Here is an 11,286-nt window from a genome sequence, read left to right as displayed (position 1 = left end):
TTAAGTAGGCGTGGTTGACTCTTAACTTTTATAAAGAATATTTCTTTGGATTTGAGACTTTAGTCTTTGCAACTTTACAGATCTTCTTTATGCACCAAGAGCTTGTAACACTCCAAAGAGTAAGGAAAAATTTAAATCGCATCATATGACCCCTTTAATGCTAAAAATAGACATTTAGTTAGTTAGTAAAAATTTAAAAACCAGTTACACTGAAATGTCACAATAATAATATTTCTTATTTATTTAATATTTAACAATAGTAATAATCATAATTACAACAACAAAACAATAATAATAAGATTGTTGTTGTTTTTATTAATATTATTATTATTGCAAAATTAATATTATAGTTGTTTTCTTAATAATTTTGTATTTGTTTAGTGTTTCTATATTATTATTATTATTATTATTATTATTATTATTATACAGCATTAAATTACCTTCTTCTCCCATTTATTTGTGGTTGTACTGGTGAATCCAGATCTACAAGATCGCAGCAAAAGATCGCAGCAAGAGATCGCAGCAATTCACCCAAGCACCTTACGAAGGATATGTGCACTGCCCATGAGTGTGATCTAGTTATTATTATTGAGTTATTATTATTATTATTATATTATTATTATTATATAAAATTGCTTTTTTTTTGGCCAAATTGTGCAGCCCTAAGAACAAAACAAAACACATTTTAAATCACAATTTTTATATAAAAATACAATTACAATTATACATTTTTCCCCAAATCAAAGAAAAAAAAAGTCAAACTCAAACTGTATTTATAAACAATTCCTGTCCAAGGGAATTGGACATTGATCCAAGGTCATACTGATGTCTTGAACCCTGGTGGGGACAATTTTATTTGTTTTAATAAAGTATAAAGGAACAGAATAGTAAAGGAAATGCTCTAACCCCAAACATTTCTTGTCTCCTCACATTCAGTTAGGAATTACATGAATTACACATAAATTATACCAAAACGGCCATATTTGAGAAAAAAGTCATAGCTGTCGGTCATTTAAAATTTAGTAAAACAGTAAAACTTCCATCGTACTCCACTCTCTTTCAACATTAAAACTGAAGCTTTGTGCTGGAAGTCATGCTCTGCTTGTGAACAGTAAACTCCACCTACTTTAATTTGATTGAGCATCATTTTGACATTGCCAAGCACTGTTAGACCACTGATGCAGTTCCCCACAGTGTCTATGGTGGTTACGGTCCTGGGTTGATCCAATGTTGTTGTTACTGGCTGCTAAGGATGCTCCAACAAACAGAGCAATAGGCTAAAAACAAAACCACAAGCATGTGCTCATGTATGTGTGTACCTACGTTCTTCAGGTGACACGTGAGGCAGAGCCTGGCCTCGGACCAGTCGACAAGTGGAACCATCTCCAGCACAAACGCCACAGTTGTCCTCTTTAGCGTTGCTTCCCAGTTGTCTGTCACAGCCAACTTCCTGTTGGAAAAAACAGACACATAACTCAGAAAAGGCGAAATGGGAAACTTGACTTAGACTCCAAATTAGACCCATTATCCACAACAGTATTTTGAATTTAACATTTTCCTGATTCATCCCTCCAGCTGCAACATTATTTTGAGAGGCAACTGATTTTTCAGCAAACAGATCTGCAGGACCTCAACCAACAAATCATGCTTCCTCCATAACAGAATATAAACTGACAATAAAATGACGTGGATTGAGAAACTGGCCAGCACACGGTTGTGCTCATGTATGTGTGTACCTACGTTCTTCAGGTGACACGTGAGGCAGAGCCTGGCCTCGGACCAGTCGACAAGTGGAACCATCTCCAGCACAAACGCCACAGTTGTCCTCTTTAGCGTTGCTTCCCAGTTGTCTGTCACAGCCAACTTCCTGTTGGAAAAAACAGACACATAACTCAGAAAAGGCGAAATGGGAAACTTGACTTAGACTCCAAATTAGACCCATTATCCACAACAGTATTTTGAATTTAACATTTTCCTGATTCATCCCTCCAGCTGCAACATTATTTTGAGAGGCAACTGATTTTTCAGCAAACAGATCTGCAGGACCTCAACCAACAAATCATGCTTCCTCCATAACAGAATATAAACTGACAATAAAATGACGTGGATTGAGAAACTGGCCAGCACACGGTTCCAAACTACAATGTTTAAGCTCTAACAAGCATCATAAAAATTAATGGAGAACCAACATATAAAACATGCAAGAATACTGAATAATCTTTCATACGTTTTCATCCCATACATGTTCCCCCCAGCGTTCCTCAATATTTACCCAGAAATATGTGCTACTGACGGTGATGCTCTGCTAGGAACCAGCCATCTGCACCAGAAAAGCTGCCCAGTTTTAATGCAAAATTCTGTTTACACTAGCGGGGCAATAGGGAAAGCAGCCAGAGACAGCAAACAGCAAGACTTTACCCAGTAGCTCCGGTAAACAAGCACAAGTAAACAGACAAGCTTCATTTACACCAATTTACCTAATACTCATGGGGACTGAGGTCAAATTAGGTGCAACGCAAGAGAAGTTTCATCAACATTGTCGAATTCAGTTACCGTGCAGTACTGCATTGAATACTGATGACTGTATCTGATTTGGTTTGAGTATATTGTGTTTCTTTGCTGTGGGCCAAATGGAAAACAGAGAGTCTACGTCTACTGAAAACACTAAGAAAGTTCACCCAAGAATGAAAATTCTGTCATCATTTACGTACCATCTGTGTTTTTTTCGGTGGAACAGAAAAGCAAAGTTTAGCTGAATGTGCCAGAAGCTCTTGTCAACAAAATTAAATGGGGATGCATACTTTTGAGCTCCCCAAATGACCAAAACATCTCCATAAAAGTAAGATTTGTGCACTATATTCCAAGTCTTCCAAGACATCATAAAGCCTATGCAGATGACTGGGTGCATTAACGAATTGTGACAGTGTAATTGAACTGTGGCAGGCCTCCATGTTTAGAAAAACAATATTTCCTATGTCATCTCCTGTGCACTAAAGAAAACCACAATTCTTTCTCTGCAGCTCGGGGCTCTGAACTCATTTAATCATCCGATCGGCTCTGAAGCCCCCATGTGCAAAGATCATCAGTGATGCCCGTGACTGAAGCGTCTCCATCGGATAGAGCGATTACAAATCACAAGTCTTCAACGTCAGGATCAGTAATGGAAACAAAAAGAACAATTCCACAATGGACCTCATCAACAGCAATTATAAAACCTGACAGGGAAGACCGAGCATCAGTTCTCACTGTTTTGACGGAAATGGGATAAATGTTATGCTGGGAATCTTTCCCAGATGGCTCTGATTGGAATTGTGGATGAAGGAGGAATGGGATTCCAGATGAAACCACTTCAATGGTAGAAAAACACTGGCTTTTGATTAAAATGGTCCTTGAGACACATGAGCATCTAACAGCTCTCAAAATGAGTTTGTCCTGTAGTTGGGGTCTATTGACTGAATCATAGGGCACCATTCTGGTTCCATAACAACTCCATTAACTTGTATTTTTATTTAATTTCGAGCTGTTACACCAAGAAAATTGTGAGTCATTTGAACAATTAATCAAAGAATCATTTAAACAACTGGATATAAGAATTTATTTGTTCACGAATCAGACTGCACTATTCATGCCTAATACAATAAAATATCCAACTAATAAAAGATCCAACTGAAATAATGGATTCATTCTCAAACCAGACATCACTAGTAGAAAATTCACTTCACTTGCATCAAAAAAAAAAGAATGTAAAAAAAGATATGTTGATGGAATCAAACTCATGAAAATCATTTGGTTCCATGCCAGTTTTTTTTTCATTCAAACTGGTTGTAAGAACCAGTTTCTCATTCCCACCCTCAAAATGTACATGACATGAGGCAAAAATGCACATAAAAGAGAAAAACAGAATGCAAATGTATTGCAAGAATGCAATGTTTCTCGGAGGAACGCAAATGTTTTGCGAGAGAACACAAAGTTTCCTGTGAGAACACTAACTTTTGTAAGCAGACTCAACAGTGTGCGCCAATATAAATTGCTTATTTTTGCCAAAATTACATAGTATTATACTAAAAAAACTCCACCCGACATGTTATGCGGGCTACTGTATTCTGCATGCTATTTTGAAAAATAGTTTAAAATACACTGCATGGTATACAATATGTAGAATAAATAGTAAAAGATTTTGTTAACACTTTAGTTTAGGGACCAATTTTCACTATTAACTAGTTGCTTATTAACATGCGTATTACTAGTCATATGATGCAATTTCATGTTTTTATTTGTCTTACATGCGCTTTTTTTAGACCGATGAGCTTTGTAAAAATCAACGCGTTTCAGAAAGGTGGGGCAGAGAGGAGCAACAATAATGTACAGTATGTGGAATAATATGGAAAATAATGTTTTTTGAACCTTAAACCACGTAAACACATTGTATTACACCAAATACACAAAATAATGTTCTTTTTAGCAACGTCATATGACCCCTTCAATACTTATTAACACAATTTAATGCCTTATTCTGCATGACCATATTTCAGATGCCTTAATCCTACCCAATACCTAAACCTAACAACTACCTAACTAACTATTAATAAGCACCGAATTAGGAGTTTTTTGAGGCAGAGAAACTTTAGAATAAAAAAAAATCCACTATGGAATTTCAGCTGTTAAACGGAGCTGTGAGTGCTACACTCTTATTGGTAACAGGATGAATGACTAAATTAGTACAGATATCTAATAAACGAACATGCAAGGTATGAGGGTTCTGTATAATTTTATGAACAACAGGCGCTCCAATTGACCAATCGGTAAGCTCCTCCCCTCGAACGCTGATGAGCCAATGGCAGTCGAGTATCAGTTGCATGGGGACCGGAACTCGGATATCTGTAGGTTTCAGCGCCATAGAGAAACATTGGAAGATCCGAAGCTCGCATTGCTTTTATGGGGTTTGTAACAGTGATTCCAGGTATCCTGAGAGGATGGGCAATGGAATTTATTTTATTCTATTTCCTAAACCAAAACAAAACGGAGCAAAATGTCCCAAAGCATTCACCCCTAATCCCAATGAAGACAAAAAAACGTTCATTTTCTGGTTGTCACACATTAATTAAGTTACCATTTTCATCTGATCAAGCAAAACGTTAATGTAATCTTGTGCTTCAGCAAAGTATCTCTGGCTAAAACTAACTAACGTTAAAGTTAGTGAGTCCATGCTAATGTACAAACCTAAATTTGTACATTTGTGCTTCTGCAGACACAGATTGCTGATGGGCCTCATAACACTGACTTACTGTATTGCTGCATGTTCTGTAGCGGATGTTCCTGCCCTCACAGTTCCTGTGGAACAAACACAAAACAACAAAATCAGATATGTTACAAAGTCATTGTTCTTCTTTGTGGCGCATTATTAGCCCCTCCATCTTTTGTCTCAATATTACAGTAAATTATCAAGGGGAAAGGAACATCCTACTATTTATCCCTACAGTAATGATTTTCAGAGCTGCTCTTGATTATTCTCTCTTTAAACCACTCACTCGTTAGTGAGACTCTTTGTCTATTTGTGCGCTTCTTGAGCACAATTCATAAAACGAATGCGTGCTATGTTGAAAAATAAATTCTCTCAACAAAAAAAAGAGCATTTTTTTCCATTGTGAAATATTTTTCACTTAGACTGCCAGTCAGGTAATAACAACAATGCAGTCAATCCAGTACAAGTGCATTTAAAAAAAAATTATAATAATAAAAACAGGAAACGATTTGCCATTTGTGATTTTCTCCAAAAACATGAATCCAGCTACAGCTGTACGAAATATGCAGCAATGTGTTTTGAGAAGAGTTTGTTTAGGGACAGAAATAGAGAGAAAACCAGAAAGAAGAACAACAGGATATTGACTTTCTAAATGTCCTATTACCTCAGCCTAAAAACATTAGCCTATCATATTTCAGCTTATTAATTCTGTTCAGAAAAGCAGCAGTCACCCTGAACAGAAACGGTTCACATCACAAGACTTCTGAAGGGTGGAAGGAAGATGCAACCAGACTGTTATTAAGATCTCAATCTTTCTCTGCAATCGTCCTGCCCTTGAGCGAAATGACTTAGGATGAAATTCTAGCTTTTATTCACTCAATACTGCACAGTGCACTGCATACTGCATACTATTTATTTTTAAAACAGTAAGAGATTATTCCACATTGCTATATTGTTGTCACATAACATCACTACATTTGCTGCTTATTTAATTCAGCAAGAGGTATCCAGTTATCATAATGGAAATAAAAAGTTTGTGTAAAAATTTTTTAAAAAATCTTAACATTTGGCAATCAGATCAAATATTAAGTCATGCAAGAGAATGCAGCTCATATAAATTCTGTCAGTCAGTGATCAATCACAGTTTGTAATGTTCCTATGTGTCATTTAAGGGCAGAGTTGTCTGAAATATATTATTCAACATTAGAGCAGAAAAATTTTGAGATCTAAAGCTGCTGAACATGTCATTAAAATGTAGCATCTGATTTAGTATTTTTCTTGTCGCTTAAATTTTACACAACCATTTAAAAATTGAGTCTGTAAGATTTTGTATTTTAAATATAAGTCTCTTATGCTCACCAAGGCTGAATTTATTTGATAAAAAATATATTATAAACAGTAATATTGAAAAATATTATTACAGCCTAAAATAAGTGTTTTCTGTTGCAATATTTTTTCAAACAAAATTGATACATGTGATGGTAAAGGTGAATTTTCAGTCTTCAGTGTCACATTATAGTGCAGAAACAGGGTTATTAGTTAACTACTGAAATGGAAACTAAAATTAAAACCATTAGAAAATTCTTACTTGAAATAAAATAAATATTAACTGAAATAAAATATAAGAAAAATGGTGTATTTCAAGCAGTTACCCAGACAACAAATAACTAAAACAAAATTATTAATCATAATTAATAATACAAACTATATATGAAAAACACAACAAAATTACTAAATCTTTAAAATTAAAATTAAAATGGTAAATAGAAAAATAGAAAAAAATATTCAAGAAATTAAAAACTATAATAGTATCTTAATGACACTAAAATGTGCAGTACATGCTAATCTGATGCTCAAGAAACATTTCTCATTATCGATGTTGAAAACAGTTGTGCTGCTTCATATTCTGATACTGTGATATTTTTTTCAGAATTGTTTGAAGAACAGAAAGTTGCATTTTTTCTAACTTTTGTTGTAAATTTGTACTAAATTTTGCCAAAAATTTTAACTCAATTTTACTGACCCCAAATTTTTTGAACAGTACTGCAACCTACAGTAATTAACAATTCAACAAGTATGCACTGCATTCTTAAGGCTGCTTCAAGGGGCAGAATAGAGTTATTTAGTTAAACTGTCCTTTTCTATGGTCAGTCTTCTCTTTCAGGTCAACTACAACCTGCCCTGTCTCCACTCCAAACCATCGATGTATGTTATTTCTACTCCAGTGCTCTTTAACAGGTGCTCTGGCCTGTGTGCAAGCGATATTGCTCGAATGCTACGATTCAGAAAGAGCTTCTTTGTTCGCTGACCACATAATCAGCTGTGGAATCACTTCCAGATCTTCCTGTAATCAGCAGAACGCAATCACAACACAAGCTGGCCTGCCGCTGCAGCTCTTCTAAAGTTCTACTGACAATAAACAAAAGGAGGAAGAGAGCCGAGGTTATTCCAGTAGCACACAGCAAACCCATGATGGTCTGTTTAATATCGTAAAGACTTTATCTGAGCAAGACATTTTTCTGTGGATGAAATGGCCTCAAATATCACAATGGTTATTGATTTGGGAAAAAAAAGATTTGCATTTGTATTAATCCCCAAACTATGTGTCAAATTAAATAAGAACAATATAAATAAGAACAAGAACAATATATGTTTCATAATATTTCAGTTTTTCCTGTATTTTATCAAATAAATCCAGCCAAGGAGAGCATAAGAGTTCAAAAACATCAAAAATCTTGGCCCCAAACTTTTAAAGGGTATTTTACAGGTGGCATTAATCAAAGTGACTTGAAACCTTTCTGCTTTTTGTTTGAATATTCTTGGGGGGAAAAAAGAATCTTCACACAGGAAGCATTTAATTGCAAATCAATGAGAACAATTTTACGTTGAGGGTCAGCAGAAGCATTTCCAATGAGACTTGAAGCAAGCTGTAATTGGCCCTTTCTCTTGTTTTCAGTCGGATCTAACCAGTCAATTAGCTTTAAATGAGTATCGAGGCTTAAATGGTGCATGACTTCCATTTCCTACATGCATTGCTTTAGCTCTTGGCATCTACCCTCCAGCAATGAAGTAATGAAGTAACTGTTTAGAAGCAGATCTCTTAGAAGTGGTGAACACCTCACTTCTTTCTGGGACTTTTCCAAACTCCCTGAAAACTGCAATTGTTAAACCCCTTCTGAAAAAGAGCAATCTTGATAACACCATATTGAGCAACTATAGACCAATATAAAATCTTCCTTTTATAGGCAAGATTATTGAAAAGGTAGTCTTTAATCAGCTGAACAAATACTTAAACTCAAATGGATACCTGGACAATTTTCAATCTGGTTTCCGACCGCATCACAGCACAGAGACAGCACTCATTAAGATAATAAATGATATTCGCTTAAATTCTGAATCTGGCAAAATATCAGTGCTGGTACTACTAGATCTCAGTGCTGCGTTTGACACTGTCGATAATAACATACTTCTAGAGAGACTGGAAAACTGGGTCGGGTTTTCTGGCTTGACTCTAGGGGTCTAACAACTAAAAATCAAGTCAGGAATCTTGGTGTGATTCTGGAGGCAGTCCTTAGTTTCAGTAGTCATGTCAAAGCAGTAACTAAATCAGAATAATATCATCTAAAAACATTGCAAGAATTAGATGTTTTGTTTCCAGTCAAGACTTGGAGAAACTTGTTCATGCCTTTATCACCAGCAGGGTTGACTATTGTAATGGTCTCCTCACCGGCCTTCCCAAGAAGACCATTAGACAGCTGCAGCTCATCCAGAACGCTGCTGCCAGGATTCTGACTAGAACCAGAAAATCTGAGCATATCACACCAGTCCTCAGGTCCTTACACTGGCTTCAAGTTATATTTAAGTTATATTTTGATTTTAAAGTACTTTTACTCGTTTATAAATAACTCAATGGCCTAGGACCTAAATACATAGTAGATATGTTCACTGAATATAAACCTATAAGACCACTCAGATCATTAGGATCGAGTCAGTTAGAAATACCAAGGGTTCACACAAAACAAGGGGAGTCCGCTTTTAGTTATTATGCCGCCCGCAGTTGGAATCAGCTTCCAGAAGAGATCAGATGTGCTAAAACATTAGTCACATTTAAATACAGACTCAAAACTCATCTGTTTAGCTGTGCATTTATTGAATGAGCACTGTGCTATGTCCGAACTGATTGCTCTATATTTTATGTATAATCATTTTCTATTCTTAACTGTTTTAAATTCATTTTAAACCTTTTAAATCAAATTTTAAATCATGTTCAAAGTTTTTAAATTCCTTGTTTTATTGTTGTGATTATTTTTTATTATTATTTTCTTTTCTTTTATGTAAAGCACTTTGAATTACCATTGTGTCTGAAATGTGCTATATAAATAAACTTGCCTTGCCTTGCCTAATGGGCAGTGTGAAAAAAAACACAATTGCATCCAACACAATAAAAAAACAGATATCTATCCCAGTATTAACGTGCATAAACAATTCTAAATAAGTAATTCATTGGGTGATTTCCACTGCTGTGCAATGAAAACATTGCTCTGTTTGCTTCAGCGAGGTCTGATACACCTGGAGAGAGCTATCCGTTAGCGTTTCCATTCATTTCAATGGCAGTTAGTCAGTCGAAAGTACATAATTTCTCTCTAAGGTTTGGAGCCAATGATCTGAGTCGTAAATAGCATGTGACTAATTACCCCAGAGCACTAGGAAAATAACATCATGGCAGCATTGATTGGGACTCAGTACTGTATCAAACCTTTTACTAACAACTGAGCCAGGGCCAGATGGGAGTCATTTTCAGCCCTGGAGTTTCATGCCTTAGACCGGCCCACTTTAGTTCACGACTGACTATAGCTATTACAATAATGCAATTAAAACTTCAGAATATATACAAAACATACAAAATATTTGTAGGCCTACTGTACCATAATGTCTGCCTGCAGTTAAAAAGTTCTCAGAAATAATCACATTTGTTTTGCTTAACCTATTTATGTACAATTATTCTAAAAAATAATGGCAAGAAATTTGAAACCATAACAACTGATCGTCTATGAAACCTCAGTCAATAATATTTTTTGAAAGATGTCTTCCTTCAAGTAGATTAATTGCTTTCCTGCCTTGCTAAATGTTGGGCTCATGATCAATAAGTTGATTTTTAATCCTGGTTTCCTGGTTAAGGGAAATAACTTTCTTACTGTACAATTCTACAAAGAGCTTGTAGCATAAATCTGCATGATTAAGTGACTCCAGTTATGAGCAAACAATGAACAACGTCAAGTGTGATACAAGTAAGATTTTATTAACTACATAAACACTTAAACTAGTCTAACATACTACATAAACACTTAAACTGGTCTAACATACACATACACACACACACACACATACAGTTTGTATAGGAAAGGGTTAAAGCTTAATGCAGTGAAGATAAGAGAAATAAGGATATGAAACTATGGTACCATTTGATATTCAGCAGATTCACTCGACCGGTTTCAAGGGATGCTCCTCCCTTGGAGGGGTCTGATGCTGTGTTGCGTCAGGCAAGGAGTCAGAAGTTTGTCCTTCTCAGTATTCCTTAGTTGAATTTTGTTCAAGGAGCTATTTTGCAAGTGTCAGTAGCTCCTGTAACCCAGAAGTAGGCGTGCCCAGCTGTCCTTGTGTAGCCTCGACTGTTTCAATTCTTTCTGAACCATGTCAAGCTCCTTTTCAATTGCTGAGTCAGGGTTTGGACCTCAGCTCTGGCTGCGGGTGAGGAGAGGATGATGCTGGTCATGTCCTGGTGGTTCAGGCTGGGTGTCAGGTGTTCACTTGTGTCGCAGTCTCGCTGTTCCTTTCTTTGCCATTGCAGGTCGTTGGCTGCTTTGAGCTGAAGGATGTCCATTACAGTGCTCTGCTAAGTTTCCAGGTGGTCCTGGTGAGCTGGCAGGGCTGGATGTCTGTGGAATGTCTGCGACATACTGGCACACTTGTGGGAACACCAGAGAGAGAAAGGGACAAGACAAATGCAAGTACGTACAGAGGTGTTAAGCTATCTTTCTGGGGAA

The 11,286-nt window shown here is 36.2% G+C and overlaps 1 protein-coding gene across 1 annotated transcript in view; it reads right to left on the bottom strand.

Moving 5' to 3' along the window:
* Positions 1 to 11,286, bottom strand: part of LOC107571181 (ADAMTS-like protein 3) — a gene marked incomplete at its 3' end in the record, with an annotated part of 172,920 nt that overhangs the window by 34,420 nt on the left and 127,214 nt on the right. Inside the window, exon 5 of the mRNA XM_016257474.1 lies at positions 5,286 to 5,331. Within this exon, the coding sequence (XP_016112960.1) occupies positions 5,286 to 5,331 (46 nt within the window). The remainder of the gene's footprint in view (positions 1 to 5,285; positions 5,332 to 11,286) is intronic.

The sequence above is a fragment of the Sinocyclocheilus grahami genome, unplaced genomic scaffold (genome assembly GCF_001515645.1).
Source record: "Sinocyclocheilus grahami isolate Dianchi unplaced genomic scaffold, SAMN03320097.WGS_v1.1 scaffold1559.1, whole genome shotgun sequence".
Lineage (NCBI taxonomy): Eukaryota > Metazoa > Chordata > Actinopteri > Cypriniformes > Cyprinidae > Sinocyclocheilus > Sinocyclocheilus grahami.
This window is presented reverse-complemented; position numbering and strand designations above follow the sequence as displayed.